Here is a 16966-nt window from a genome sequence, read left to right on the forward strand (position 1 = left end):
TATAACCAAACCTGGACCGATCTGAGCTAAATTCCAAAAAGATGTAGAAGGGCCTAACTTAACTCACTGTTCCAAATTTCGGTGAAATCGGACAATAAATGCGTTTTTTATTGGCCCAAGACCTTTAATCGAGAGATCGGTCTATATGGCAGCTATATCCAAATCTGGACCGATCTGGGCCAAATTTAAGGAGGATGTCGAAGGGTTTAACACAACTCACTGTCGCAAATTTCTGCAAAATCGGACAATAAATGCGCCTTTTATGGGCCTAAGACCCTACATCGGCGAATCGGTCTATATGTCAGTTACATCTAAATTTGGACTAATCTGAACCAAATTGAAGAAGAATGTCGAGTGGCATAACACAACTCACTGTCTTAAATTTCGGCGACATCGGACAATAAATGCGCACTTTAGGGGCCCAAAACCTTAAATTGAAAGATCGGTCTATATGGCAGCTATATTAAAATCTAGACCGATCTGGGCCAAAATGAAGAAGGATGTCGAAGGTCCTAACACAACTCACTGTCTACAGTAATCAGAATTCATTGATGGTTCGAATCGGACTATAACTTGATATAGCTCCAATAGTAAAGCAGTTCTTATACGATAATCCTTGTTTGCCTAAAATGAGATACCGCGCATAGAACTCGACAAATGCGATCCATGGTGGAGGGTATATAAGATTTGGCCCGGCCGAACTTATCACGCTCTTACTTGTTTTTTTTTAACCAGTTTCCGCCAAAGTGGTCCTATTTAATCCCATTTATTTTTGTAACGCCATAACATCGAAAATGGCTTTAATTCAAGCGGCTTTTCTGGTTGCCACAGTTTTTGTTATTTGAACTTCTTGGGTAGGTAGCTTTCAGAAAACTATGAATTTACCCCCCCCTCTATCATGGCTGCCAACAAGATATGGAGAATATGAAATGCTCAGGGAAAAAATGTAAAACAATTTTTTTTTTCTGTGATCAAGGTGGAATCATGGTGAATGCCAAAGAGGAAAACATTGTTGAAATCGTATACCGTTTGGCGCCTTAGCGTCTAGCACGTTGCCCCACTCCATGGAGGGCTCTTTGTTACAGTTGTTGAATCATCACTAGCTACAAGGGGGGGAGAGATGAAAATGGCAGTCAATTTACCAGATTCAGATGGAAACCAAGGGAGTTTTTTCTTTGCAAAAAAATCTTTTTATAAACCATTTTTTCAAATGAAATACTCGAAATACTTGACAACTCATTTGGAATTGAAATGGTTTTGATGGTACTTTCGGCACACTCAGAGTCACTCCTCTACTATCTCACCATAATCAGAGTGAATGGATATATGAATGAATTTCGTAGAAGTGAATGAGTGAATGCCAACAAGGGGACTAAGAAGAAAATTCGCTAAATGAAAATTGTTTTCTCTTTTTTTTTAAGTTTTGATTGTGAAAAGCGGAAGTGGGGACAAAAAAAACCGGATAAATGAGCAGGTAAACTATAGAAACAACAATGGGCAGGCTAAATGAATGAAAAAAAAAAACAAAGCCTCTATAAATTTGCCTTTTTTTAAAGAACAAAATTTCATTACAATTGAAGTATGTGGGATTTTTTAGATGAAGTTTTTCTGTTTGTGAATTTTACAAAAGTTAACGATGTGTTTGAAAAAAATTTAAGCTTTTTCATTTGAAAAATTTTCATAAAGACAACAACAATTTGCTAAATTTCCATATGAGTGCAATTTTTTTTCGAGACACCGAGTCTAAACAATCATTGAAAATTTTATTGGCTGCTTAAAAATCAAGGACAGAACTATTTAAAATGATAAAGACCACCATCAACATCATCATCCTCATCATCATCCTCATCATCATCACACATCATTAACATACAATTACAACATCTATCCACATAATGAACCACATTTTTGCCTTTTCAACTGTCACCATGAGGGTTCTCAGTATTCGTTTGTTGATTTTAAGTGCGGGATTCAAGTATGGAAAGGTATGAGGTCATATAGAAAAATTATTTTTAGGCGAAATTGATTTAAGTAGACTTACTAATAGATCATGAACATTATTGAATGATAATTTTAGCTTTGCACGAATTATCATTAAAGACAAATTGAAACGTGGAACAAGTAAAAAGGATACCTTTGGATACCAACCACCTCGGGTATATATGTAAACCACCTTTCATCAAAATCGGAATATAGAAATATTCCGATATATTCCGATTTGGACCAAATACTAATCGGTACAAGGCATTGTGTATAACAAAATATTGGTCTTTTTAGAAGCTATAACTAAAAAAATAAACCGATCTGAACCATATGCGACACGGATGTCGAAGAGCCTAACACAACCAACTGTCCCAAATCTCTGCGAAATCCGACAATAAATGCGCCTTTTATGGACCCAAAACCTTAAATCGAGAAATCGGTCTATATGGCATCTATATTCAAATTTGGACGGATCTGGGCCTAATTGACGAAGGACGTCGAAGAGCCTAACACAACGAACTGTCCCAAATCTCGGCGAAATCGGACAATAAATGCGCCTTTTATGGCCCCAAAACCTAAAACCGAGAGATCGATCTATATGGCATCTATATTCAAATCTGAACCGATCTGGGCCTAATTGACGAAGGACGTCGAAGAGCCTAACGCAACTCACTGTCCCAAATTTCAGCAAAATCGGATAATAAATGTGGCTTTTATGGGCCTAAGACCCCAAATCGGAGGATCGGTCTATATGGCAGCTATATCCAAATCTGTACCGATCTGGGCCAAACTAGCGAAGGATGTCGAAGGGCCGAACACAACTCACTGTCCCAAATTTCAGCGAAATCTGATAATAAATGTGGCTTTTGTGGGCCGTAGACCTAAATCGGAGGATCGGTCTATATGGCAGCTGTATCCAAATGTGGACCGATCTGAGCCAAAGTGACGAAGGATGTCGAAGAGCATAATGCAACCCACTGTCCCAAATTTCAGCAAAATCGGACAATAAATGCGCATTTATGGGCCCAAGACCTTAAATCGAGAGATCGGTCTGTATGGCAGCTATATCCAAATCTGGACCGATCTGGGCCACATTGAAGAAAGATGATGAAGTTCCTAACAAAACTCACTGTCCCGAATTTCAGCAAAATCGGATAATAAATGTGGCTTTTATTGTCCTAAGACCCTAAATCGGTCTATATGGGGGCTATATCATGATATAGTCCGATATAGCCCATCTTCGAGTTTAACCTGTGTATGGAAACAAAGAGAATCTGTGCAACATTTTAGCCGAATATCTCTATTTTAAAGGCTCTAGCGTGATTTCAACAGAAAAACGGACGGACGGACTGACGGACAGACGGACGGACAGACGGACGGACGGACGGACAGACGGACGGACGGACGGACGGACAGACGAACGGACGGACAGACGAACGGACGGACAGACGGACGGACAGATGGACCGACGGACATGGCTAGATCGTCTTAGATTTTTACGCTGATCAAGAATATATATACCTTAGAAGGTCGAAAATGGATATTTTGATGTGCTGCAAACGGAATGACAAAATGAATATACCCCCATCCTTCGGTGGTGGGTATAACAAAAACTGCAAGGATACTGTATGAGATATTCTCGTACATGATGGAAGGTTATAGAAAAAGGCCTCTAAAAAGAGTTTGGCCTGTGAACTCAAAATCCTTTTAGGGGTTTGTCTGCTAACTTGGTACTTTCATCTCTCCATTTGGAATTTCGCATGGCCCATATAATGACCCTTAGATTGTTGCACAGTGTAATAGAAAATGGCCTTCCCTTATTTAGAGTTTTTGCTTTGCTTTCCGTTTCAATGAATCTTGCTGATGCCACCCAGCAACATAGGATGGGGGATATACTAATCTAGGCAGAATGGATGGTTGGGCAGGAATTTTTTACCTAATGTACAACTTTGCTCTTCTAGCAAAGTTAGTTTTGAGTAAACTTTTAGCAGAATCCATGGTGTTACAACGCTTTTACTTTTTTATACCCTCCTCCATAGGATGGGGGTATACTAATTTCGTCTTTCTGTTTGTAACTCCTCGAAATATTCGACTAAGACCCCATAAAGTATAGATAATCTTGATCGTCGTGACATTTTATGTCGATCTTGCCATGTCCGTCCGTCTGTCTGTCGAAAGTACGCTAACTTTCTTCACCATGTCCGTGAAGATAAATTTGAATATAACTTAGCCAAGACACAAACCTGACATTTTAACAGAGCTATGTCAAGTGATTTACAGAGCACTGTTAACTAATTTTCTTTTGTATTTCAAATAAAAAAAAATCATTTTTAGCGTTTTCTCACCAACTAACAACTAAATCCTCAAACCTCTATGCCAAAAATATTTTTTGAAGACCAATATGACCCATTTTTAAAACGGCAATGCAGTGCACTCGTCATAGATAGGTGATACAAACTAATACCAGAATTAGCCCCTACCAAGCTCTATTAGAATCAGAAGTCCCCATGTTCAAATTGTATTTCAGATCGGAGAAATTTCGCCCCAAATGTTATATTTGAATTTAACATAATGGCCCACTGTGCTGGACTGGTCATAGATAGGTGATACAAACTAATACCAGAATTAGCCCCTACTGGTATTAGTTTGTGTCACCTATCTATGACCAGTCCAGCACAGTGGGCCATTATGTTAAATTCAAATATAATATTTAGTTGGGGCGAAATTTCTCCGATCTGAAATTCAATTTGAATATGGGGACTTCTGACTATAAAAGCTCTTGGTAGGGGCTAATTCTGGTATTTGTTTGTATCACCTATCTATGACCAGTCCAGCACAGTGGGCCATTAAGTTAAATTCAAATATAAATTTTGGGGCGAAATTTCTTCAATCTGAAATACAAATACTTCTTATTTGTGAAGGTCGGTTGGGATTGTAAATGGGCTCCATCGGTCCATGTTTTGGTATAGCTGCCATATAAACCGATCTGGGGTCTTGACTTTTTGAGGCACTAGAGGACATAATTTTTATCCGATTTGGCTGAAATTTCGAATGAGGTGTTTTATTATGATTTCCAACAACTGTGCTGAGTATGGTTGAAATCGGTCCATAACCTGATATAGCTGCCATGTAAACCGATCTGGAGTCTCGACTTTTAGAGTCACTAGAGGGCACAATTTTTATCCGATTTGGCTGAAGTTTTGCACGAGGTGTTTTATTATGATTTCCAATAGCCGTGTCAAATATGGTTCAAATCGGTTCATAACCTGATATAGCTGCCATATAAACCGATCTTGGGTCTTGACTTCTTCAGTCACTAGAAGGCACAATTCTTATCCGATTTGGCTGAAATTTTGCATAAGGTGTTTTACTATGACTTCCAATAACTGTGCTGAGTATGGTTGAAATCGGTCCATAACCTGATATAGCTGCCATATAAACCGATTTGGGGTCTTGACTTTTTGAGTCACTGGAGGGCACGATTCTTATCCGATTTGGCTGAAATTTTGCAAGAGGTGTTTTATTATCACTTCCAATAACTGTGCTTAGTATGGTTGAAATCGGTAAATAGCCTGATAAAGCTGCCATATAAACCGATCTGGGGTCTTGACTTCTTGAGCCACTAGAAGGCACAATCCTTATCCAATTTGGCTGAAATTTCGCATGAGGTGTTTTATTATGACTTCCAACAACTGTGCTGAGTATGGTTGAAATCGGTCCATAACCTGATATAGCTGTCATATAAACCGATCTCGGGTCTTGACTTCTTGAGCCACTAGCAGACACAATTCTTATCCGATTAGGCTGAAATTTTGCACGAGGTGTTTTGTTATGATTTCCAACAGCCGTGCCAAATATGGTTCAAATCGGTTCATAACCTGATATAGCTGCCATTGAAACCGATCTGGGATTTTGACTTCTTGAGCCTCCAGAGAAAAGACAAATGAGATCTATGGTGGAGGGTATATAAGATTCGGCCCGGCCGAACTTAGCACCCTTTCACTTGTTTTTTAGCCTAAAACTGCAGCCATTGCATCTCTTTATCCTTTAATCGAAAGTGCAAATTGTTGGGAAAGAAAAACAAAAGAGAAAAATGCTGCAGGCTGCAGCTGTAGTTTAAATTTGTGCCTTGGTGTAAAATCAAGATATGATTTAGATATACAAAATGTTGCAAAATTCCTGTTTTACCATCTACTCAATTCCATGAGCCTTTAATCCCAGTTTTTCATAGGATATTTGGAAATACCCGTATCGCATATACATATGTGCATACTTTATATTCCTCTGCGGACTTTTATTTAATCTTTGTGATGCAAAAGGATTTTCCAGTTTTCTTCAAAGGAGCCGACACATGAACTTCCTGTAGAAATCTAAATAACAAAAAGGAGAAGGCGAACAAATCGATGTTTCTAATACCGAAAATTGCCAAAAGGGCCAAACAAAGTCAAGTCTAAGATTTTGTATTTACCTAAAAGGGATTACCTACTCCACACACACACACCCACACACCCAAACACACACACACACCACTAGGGTGGCTGTGAAATAAAATGCCCAAAAAAGAAACTTTGTAATTATTTTTTTGATAATCGGAAAAATAATTCCTCAGTTCTGGGGATCAATTCTCTTTCTATGAAAGCATTAAATGAAATGAAAAAAATCCATTTTTGTTTTCATATGAAAACATGCTGACAAAATGTCCTTTGTTAACCCAAAACAGCAATCAGATATGCTATGAAAAAGTAAAAAAAAAACTTTTCATTTTGTGTGTATCACAGAAAAAAGAATTGAGCCCCAGGTAAACTTTTGTAATAAGAACTAGTGGACATGTGTTATGTTCTGGCTAAAACAAGGCCATCTCTCGCCAGACCAAGATTACACTATAGAAGACACTGATACTACCCCCGTGTTGTTTTATGGTTCCGGGGCATGGGTAGTTATGAATGCACTTGAGGTGGTGCTTGGACTGTTTGTGAGAGATTCTTCGTTGAATGTATGCATCAGTTTGCGTTGATGGAGAATATAGGCGGCGTCCTGTGAATCACCAGTTGTATGATGACGATAGCATAGTTCCACGTATCAAAATACAACAGTTGCGTTGGCTAGCAAAGGCCTACACAAACCATTCATTGGTGACTGTTTTTGCTCAACTCGTGAACGCTGTACCCACATGGTTGTATTTCAAGACCGTCTGTCCGTCCGTCTGTCCGTCCGTCTGTCCGTCAGTCTGTCCGTCCGTCTGTCCGTCCGTCTGTCTGTCGAAAGCACGTTAAGCTTTATAGCTGCCATATAAACCGATCTTGGGTCTTGAGTCCTTGAGCCTCTAGAGGGCGCAATTCTTAGCCGATTTTATTGAAATTTTGCACGACGTGTTTTGGTATCACTTCCAACTACTGCGCTAAGTATGGTTCAAATCGGTCCATGTTTTCATAAAGCTGCCATATAAACCGATCTTGGGTCTTGACTTCTTGGGCCTCTAGAGGGCACAATTTTTGTCAGATTTGAGTGAATTTTTGCAGGTAGTGTTTTGGTATCACTTCCAACAACTACGCTAAGAATGGTTTTAATCGGTCCATAACCTGATATAGCTGCCATATAAACCGATCTGGCGTCTTGACTTCTTGAGCCTCTAGAGTGAGCAATTCTTATTCGATTAGAATGAAATTTTGCACGACGTGTTTTGTTATGATATTCAACAACTGTCCCAAGTATGGTCCAAATCGGTCCATAACCTGATATAGCTGTCATTTAATCCGTGACTTTCAACATACGTGTCCCATATGATCTGAATCGATCAATAGCTTGATACAGGTTATGAACCGATTTGCGTCATACTTAGCACAGTTATTGGAAGTCATAACAAAACACTTCGTGCAAAATATTAGCCAAATCGGATGAGAAGTGCGCCCTCTATTGGCTCAAGAATTCAAAACCCAAGATCGGTTTATATGGCAGCTATATGAAAACATGAACCGATTTGAACCATACTTGTTCTGGTTATTGAAAGTGATATCAAAACACCTCATGCCAAATTTTAGCCAAATCGGATAAGAATTGCGCCCTCTAAAAGCTGAAGAAGTCAAGACCCAAGATCGGTCTATATGGCAGCTAAGTTAGGTTATGAACCGATTTGAATCATACCTAGCACAGTTATTGAAGGTGAAATCCAAACATCACGCACAAAATTTCAGTCAAATCGGGTGAGACTTGGGCCCTCTAGAGGCTCAAGAAGTCAAGACCCATGATGGGTTGATATGGCAGCTATATCATAACATGGACCGATTTGGCCCATTTATAATCCCATCGGACCTTCACTAATAAAAAGCATCGGACCTAATTTTGTGTGCTCCCTTACACACTCCCTGCCTTACACTCCCTTTAACCTAAAAACAAAAATTTGGTATCCAAATTTCGGAGGGGGTACCCGTGGGGGCCGCCCCACCCCCCAATATATATATACCCAATATATATATATATAGACCAAACCCGACAATATGGGACTCAAATGAAAGGTATTTAAGATTAGAAATCGCATACGATATCCAATGGTCGGACCAAGTGTTTGAGGGACCCCCAAAACACCCCCTTAATCGGACATATTTACCGACCATGCTAATATGGTACTCAAATGAAAGATATTTGCGAGGAGAATACGAATCTGATATCCAAAATTAGGGACCAATATTCTGGGGGTCCACCCCCTCCCCAAAACACCCCCCAGATATGACTTATTTACTGACCATAGCAATATGGGGCTCAAATAAAAGGTATTTAGGTGTAGAATACAAATCTGATATCCAAATGTGGGACCAAGTGTTTGGGGGCCGCCCCTCCCAAAAAAACACCCTCCAAAGAGGACAAATTTGCGACCACAGCAATATGGGGCTCAAATGAAAGGTCTTTGGGAGTAAAGCACGTCTCTGCTATCAATATTTGGGAAAAAGTGTCCATGAGGCCACCTCACCAAATGGGAGGTATTGCAAATGCAAATTTTGACCATGAACATTTTACTAAGGAACAGGGGCAAACTTCTCACATGTCAATGAGTGCAGTCCGATTCAAGTTTAACCTCCTTTTTATAGCCGAGTCCGAACGTCGTGCCGCAGTGCGATCAATACCAGTGCTTTGTATGGTCCGCGTCGGTCTATTAACTGATAAGGCCTCCATGTAAACCGATCCACGAATTTGACTTCCCCCTAGAATCCGTGATCAATACCCGATTTGATTGGTAACAAAATAATTCATATACAACAAACTGAGTTAAATAAAGGATAAATTTTTCGCTGAATTCATGTTGGTGACTACCCAAGTTCGACCCGGCTGAACTTTGCACATTTTTACTTGTTTTAAATTATTTTATCACCTAAATTACCCTACCTACCCTAGGTATTCGGGTATTCGTACAAACATTCAATTAGGGACATGAAAATTATTTAATGCTTCACAGAAATCGCCGCTCACCGTGGAACCCTTTTCAAATGGCATTTCAAAGGAGCTTGGTTGGGTTAATCCTTCAGCTAGCCAACCAACACTCGTGTCAGAAACGAATTCTCTTAAGGAGGACAGACAGCTGAAATTTACACCTACTCCAGTGGTCTATGAAGCGAGCAAATATTGCTGTTTGTGGACGACTTGTTAAAAGTTTTGGGTCACATTCAACGGCTACTGCCTTTGGGCCAAAAGGGACAACAAGAGCTTCCAGCAATACATTTACTGAGCAATCCCTGATACTATTTCCTGCCAGAGGACAACATCTAACATATCGTTGGACGACAACACCAGAGAAAAAGGATGTCTGCAACTCACTCAATGATGCCATCAATTCTCATACTCTGCATTAAATTTGGATTTATTTCAAAATGCTTTTTGTGCGATTTGTTAAGAGAAACGTGCAGGCCAAAGGATATTTTAAAATAGGCCGAGGGCTCTATATACATATATAATAATGTTGCCAGTTCTATTTATTTGCGTAATTCTGCTACGTGCCCACCCAAAATCATATTTCATTGATAATATCCATGCGGCAGATATGTTTGTCGAATGGAATTTATTATGTTTTTGGATTTTGCCAGCACAACAATAGAATGTAGCAAATGTTTGACCAAAGGCTTTTAAGCATTTATCGCTTTTGTCCTCAGGTAGAATTTGTCCTCTTAATGCCAAGGTTATTGGATTTGCATAAGCGCCAACATGGCTGTACGACATCTCAGGCCTACTTGGCCTTGTGTTTGTGCAGGGGACAGGAGGGCAAGGATGTATAGAGCAAATCTACTGTCCTTTTTGGATATCCATTTGGCATGGCTGGTATGTATTGTGGTTTATCTGATTTGAAGGAATCCATTTATGTCACTTTTCTTCCTCAAGATTTGGTGTTCAAATGAACAACCATGACAGGTGTTGGCCTGGGGGGCTGACATGAAATAAATGCAGAACCTTGAGTGGGCGTTGGCCAAAGGGATAAGTTTTATCGCATTCGCATGAATGGCATACGAAAACTGAAATTTATGTACATAAATAACTTGGAGTTCAGGGACAAATTTGTCTCTCAATTGTGTCAAACATTTGGATGTTTCATCATGGGCAAGGTGAACAGGGGATGTTGGTATGAGTTTTATATGCCGTATATAGCATTTTATCAAAAGCAATAAATTTTATAATTGGAATTGTGTAGAACTTAAGGATGTGACGATGTGGACAAGTAAAAGGAAGCTTAGTTTGGCAGCTTTGAACATTCGGCAACCACCTTTATGGAATAGGAGAATAAATAAATGTAGGGCCTATATGTACAAGGTGCATCAGAAAAACTTACCTTTTGGGAAAAAAACTCGCGAGCGTTGAGTTGGATGGGGAGCGGGTCGAGAGTGAGCGCATCTGAAGTCCCCGAGTTTGTTGCCACCATGCCCTGGTCTAGCTCCTTGTCTAACGGTCGTTCACTTGTTGCTACGCTCGCTTTGAAATCGGCCGTAATTCGATTCTGTCGTGGGTTAATTCATTTCAGTAGTGTGGAAATGTCGTTAAACCCAGACATGGACTTCAACGGACCATCAGAACTCCGGATAATATCGCAACAAGTAAAAAGGCGTTAAGTTCGGCCGGGCCGAACTTTGGATACCCACCACCTCGGCTATATATGTAAAACACCTTTCATCAAAATCCGTTGAAAAATGAAAAGTAGGACCAAATACTAATAAGTACAAGTCATTGTTCAATAATGCATAAAAAAAATATTGTTCTTTTTGTAGCTATTGGGTTGCCCAAAAAGCAATTGCAGATTTTTCATATAGTCGGCGTTGACAAATTTTTTCACAGCTTCTGACTCTGTAATTGCATTCTTTCTTCTGTCAGTTATCAGCTGTTACTTTTAGCTTGCTTTAGAAAAAAAGTGTAAAAAAAGTATATTTGATTAAAGTTCATTTTAAGTGTTATTAAAAATGCATTTTCTTTCTTTTAAAAAATCCGCAATTACTTTTTGGGCAACCCAATATGTCTAAAAATAAACCCAACATAACCATATACGTCTAGGATGTCAAATGTCTAATATAAGTCACTGTAACAAATTTCAGTGAAATCGGACTATATGCGGCTTTTATGTGGCCAAGACTCTAAATCGAGATATCGGTCAATATGGCAGCTATATCCAAATCTGGACCGTTTTGAGCCAAGTTGCAGAAAAATTTCGAAGAGCCTAACACAGCTCGCTGTCGCAAATTTCTACGAAATCGGACCTTTTATGGCTTCAGAATCTTAAATCGGGAGATCGGTCTATATGGCAGCTATATTCAAATCTGGACCGATCTGTATCAAACTGAAGAAGGATGTCGAAGGGCCTAACAGAATGCACTGTCCCAAATATCAGCAAAATCGGATGACAAATGTGGCTTTTATGGGCCCAAAACCGTAAATCGAGAGGTCAGTCTATATGGCAGTTATATCCAAATCTGGACCGATCTGAGCCATATTACAGAAGTATGTCGAAGGGCCTAACACAACTTACTGTCCCAAATTTCGGCGCCATCAGACAATAAATGCGCATTTTATGGGCGCTAGACCTTAAATTTAGAGATCGGTCTATATGGCAGCTATATCCAAATCTGGACCGATCTAGGCCATATTACAGAAGTATGTCGAAATGCCTAACTAAACTCAGTGTCCCAAATTTCGACGACATCGGACAATAAATGCGCATTTTATGGGCACTAAACCGTAAATCGAGAGGTCAGTCTATATGGCAGCTATATCCAAATCTGGACCGATCTGGGCCATATTACAGAAGTATGTCAAGGGGCCTAACTAAACTCAGTGTCCCAAATTTCGACGACATCGGACAATAAATGCGCCTTTTATGGGCGCAAGACCGTAAATTGAGAGATCGGTCTATATGGAAGCTATATTCAAATCTAGACCGATCAGGCCCAAATTGAAGAAAGATGTCGAAGGGCCTAACACAACTCACTGTCCTAAATTTCAGCAAAATCGGATAAAAAATATGGCCTTTATGGGCCCAAGACCCTAAATCGGAGGATCGGTCTATATGGCAGCTATAACCAAATCTGGGCTGATCTCTGCCAAATTGACAAAAGATGTCTAAGACCCTAACACAACTCACTGTCCCAAATTTCAGCAAAATCGGATAAAAAATGTGGCTTTTGTGGGCCCAAAACCCTAAATCGGTGAATCGGTCTATATGGCAGCTATATTCAAATCTGGACAGATCTGGGCCAAATTGATAAAGGATGTCAACGACCCTAATACAACTCACTGTCTCAAATTTCTGAAAAATCTGATAAAAATGTGGCTTTTAAAGTCCCAAGACCCTAAATCGGAGGTTGGTCTATATGGCAGCTATATCCAAATCTAGACCGATCAGGGCCAAATTGAAGAAAGATGTCGAAGGGCCTAACACAACTCACTGTCCTAAATTTCAGCAAAATCGGATAAAAATGTGACTTTTATGGGCCCAAGACCCTAAATCGGAGGATCGGTCTATATGGCAGCTATATCCAAATCTGAACCGATCTGGGCCAAATTAAAGAGGGATGTCGAGTGGCCTAACACAACTCACTGTCCCAAATTTTGGCGACATCGGACAATAAATGCGCATTTTATGGGCCCAAAACCTTAAATTTTATGGAGATCGGTCTATAAGGTAGCTATATCCAAATCTGGACCGATCTGGACCAAATTGATGAAGTATATCGAAGGGCCTAATACAACTTACTGTCCCAATTTTCGGCAAAATAGGACAACAAATGTGGCTTTTATGGACCTAAGACCCTAAATCGGCGGATCAGTCTATATGGGGGCTATACGAAGGCCTAACACCCACAACACATACTTCTTTAATTTGGTCCAGATCGGTCCAGATTTGGATATAGCTGCCATATAGACCGTTCTCGCGATTTAAGGTCTTGCGCCGATGTCGCCGATATTTGGGACAGTGAGCTATGTTAGGCTCTTCGACATCTGTCAGCAATTTGGCTCAGATCGGTTCCTATTTGGATATAGCTGCCGTATAGACCGATCTCTCGAGTTAAGGTCTTGCGCCCATAAAAGGCGCATTTATTGTCCGATGTCACCAAAATTTTGGACAGTGAGTAGAATTGGGCCCTTCGACATCCGTCTTCTATTTGGTCCAGATCGGTCCATATTTGGATATAGCTGCCATGTAGACCGATCTCTCGATTTAAGGGTTTGGGCTCATAAAAGGCTCATTTATTGTCCTACGTCGCCGAAATTCGGGACAGTGAGATAAGTTAAGCCTCTCGACATACTTCTGCATACTTCAGATTTGGATATAGCTGCGCCATATAGACCGATCTCTTGATTTAAGGTTTTGGGCTCAAAAAAAGCGCATTTATTGTCCGATTTCTCCCAAATTTGGGACAGTGAGCTATGTTAGGCTCTTCGGCATCTGTCAGCAATTTGGCTCAGATCGGTTCAGATTTGGATATAGCTGCCGTATAGACCGATCTCTCGATTTAAGTTTTTTGGACCATAAAAGGTTCATTTATTATCCAATGTCGCCGAAATTTGGGACAGTGAGATAAGTTAAGCCCCTCGATATACTTCTGCAATATGGCACAGATCGGTCCAGATTTGGATATAGCTGCCATATAGACCGATCTCTTGATTTAAGGTTTTGGGCTCATAATAGGCGCATTTATTGTCCGATTTCGCCGAAATTTTGGGACACTGAGTTGTGTTAGGACCTTCGGCATTTTTTTTGCAACTTGACCCAAATCGGTCCAGATTTGGATATGGCATCCATATAGACCGATCTCTCGATTTAAGGTCTTGAGCCCATAAAAGGCGCATTTGTTGTCTGATTTCGCCGAAATTTGGGACAGTGAGTTGAATTAGGCCCTTGGACATCCCTTTTCAATTTGGCTCAGATCGGTCCAGATTTGGATATAGCTGCCATATAGACCGATCTCTCGATTTATGGTCTTGGTCCCATAAAAGGCGCATTTATTGTCCGATTTCGCCGAAATTTGGGACAGGGAGTTGTGTTAGGCCCTTCCAAATCCTTCTTCAACTTGACCCAAATCGGTCCAGATTTGGATATAGCTGCCTTATAGACCGATATCTCGATTTAAGGTTTTGGTCCCATAAAAGGCGCATTTATTGTTCGATGTCGCCGAAATTCGGGTCAGTGAGTTATGTTGGGCTCTTCGACATCTGTCAGCAATTTGGCTCAAATCGGTCCAGATTTGGATATAGCTGCCATATCGACCGATCTCTCGATTTAAGGTCTTGGGCCAATAAAAGGCGCATTTATTGTCCGTTATCGCCGAAATTCGGGACAGTGAGTTGTGTTAGGGCCTTTGACATCTTTCTTCAATTTGGCGCAGATTGGATTTCCGCGAAATATGGTAAATGTTTATCCAAGTTGATGGGAATCCAAAGTTCGGCGCGACCAAACTTTATGCCGTTTTAGTTGTTTTTTTTATGCGAGGCCTGGAACCAATGTTCTACAATGTCTGAAAATAGCCCTTTTTGTTAAGGAAAATAAATTTCTTATTATCTCCAATTTGCGCTACGTTAATTAAAGTTTCTTTGTTTTCAAGAATTCAATGAAAATATTTAATTTTTATGCCATTATGCCTCTTTTTTTTAGCAATTTCTCATTTTCTGTACTTAAGTGGCATTAAAGTTCTTGTCTTGTCTTTTCTTTTGTTTTTATTTTCAGTTTATAAACATTATTTTGTTTTTGTCATTTTCTTTGGTGAGCTCTCAAAACGATTTGCCTTGGCAATCAACCCCTACGCCCCCTCGGTCATAGGTCATGGTGGTGGCAATGAAAAAGTGAAAACTTTTTCTCACAACATCGACAGAGAGGGGAAACACGGAAAATCAATGCTTCCGCTGTGGGACATAAAAAGCAGCAACAACGGAATGAAATAAAAAAAAGAAAACAACGGAAGAATTGGGAAAAAACTATAACAAAGGGAAATATTGTTTTTTGACGACCCCCATCTACTTGAGGTGATAATTAAACGGAAAAAATTCGAAGAAACCCATTTTTTTCGTTTTGTTTACTGGTGCTGAGTAAGGAAAGAAAAAAAAAAGAAAACGACCAATTAGGCGACTGTATCCAAAACACTCGCATTCTAGTGACAACGCACAAAAGTTTGGCAGCTGAAATTGAAGAACAAATAAATTCTTCTTCAAGTTTGAGATTCCTTCTTTTTTATTGCCTACCTCGGTCAAAGCTCCCCTTCCAACCAGCAAGGGTAACCAGCAGGAGGTGCTGTACCACAAGATTGTGGATTATTGTGAAAGTAATACGTTGACGTTTTGATTCCCTCCCATTCAGCTGGAAATCTTCAAATCATCCAATCGAGCTAGCAAACAAACATCCCTGAAGTCGAAAAAAAAATGTCAGATTTCTCATCGCTGGAGATGGGTTCGGTCGATAGGCCACCCAACCGCTTTCAAGTGAATCCCGTCAATCACAAAAACAACAATGACAAGACACCATCGAATGTGGGTGGTGATGATGTGCCGCACGAAGTGTATCGCCGCCTAACAGGCAGTGATGGTGAGCCTCTCGAGGACGACACATTCAATGAGGATGCCTCCCAAATGATCAAAGCCCAGCCCAAACAACAAAGGTAAGTGAGACCCTTGATAGCAGCAAAACACTGAAAGTTTGCCAATGTCGGTAAACGCTTTTTTTTTTCTTAAAAACCCTTGGGAAATTGTCGAATTTGTAGCGAGTTTACGTCAATGGTTCAATTTGAAATTGTTTCCAGCAATTTCAAGTGATGACATGTATCAGCGACTAAATTGGTTGCCCTTTTTTCTCTGTATTTTTTGTTAATTAAACACTGACCATTTGTCAGAGAGTTGGAGCAATGATTGATGGATGCTTTCTTTTTAATGGGTTTGTTAAATTTGTTTCGATTAGGTAGGACATTTTCTATTTTAAAAGGTCGTTTTTTTATATTTTTAATTAGTTGCTTAATTAAAAAGCCTATTATTGAAATGAGATGGGCTTTATTTGTTTTTTGAAGAGTAGTGACAATAGAAAATCATAGCCAGAGCCACCGTGCATCACTCGTCTCGAAACATTTGATTCCTTTTTACAGAGCCCATGAAAAGCAAAAACAAATAAAAAGGCGTTAGTGTCGAAGGGCCTAACACGACTCACAGTCCCACATTTCGGCGACATCGGAAAATAAATACGCCTTTTATGGCCCCAAACCCTTAAATCAAAAGATCGCTCTATATGGCAGCTATATCAAAATCGGGACCGATCTGGGCCGAGTTGCAGAAAAATATCGAAGAGCCTAACACAACTCACTGACCCAAATTTCACCGAATTCGGACAATAAATGCGGCTTTTATGGGCAGCTATATCCAAATCTGGACCGATCTGTGCCATATTGCAGAAAGAAATCGAGGGGCTTAACTTAAGCCATTGTCCCAAATTTCGGCGACATCGGACAATAAATGCTTCTTTTATGGGACCAAATCCTTA

General features: G+C 40.0%; 1 protein-coding gene across 2 annotated transcripts in view; it reads left to right on the top strand.

The window, feature by feature from the left end:
• Positions 1 to 16966, top strand: part of LOC106091665 (bumetanide-sensitive sodium-(potassium)-chloride cotransporter) — a 214958-nt gene that overhangs the window by 51402 nt on the left and 146590 nt on the right. For both annotated transcript variants that reach the window (XM_013258268.2, XM_013258271.2), the window contains exon 3: positions 15173 to 16097. In XM_013258268.2, coding sequence (XP_013113722.2) covers positions 15862 to 16097 — 236 coding nt within the window. In that variant the 5' untranslated portion in view covers positions 15173 to 15861. The remainder of the gene's footprint in view (positions 1 to 15172; positions 16098 to 16966) is intronic.

This window comes from Stomoxys calcitrans, chromosome 1 (genome assembly GCF_963082655.1).
Source record: "Stomoxys calcitrans chromosome 1, idStoCalc2.1, whole genome shotgun sequence".
NCBI classification, from domain to species: Eukaryota; Metazoa; Arthropoda; class Insecta; order Diptera; family Muscidae; genus Stomoxys; species Stomoxys calcitrans.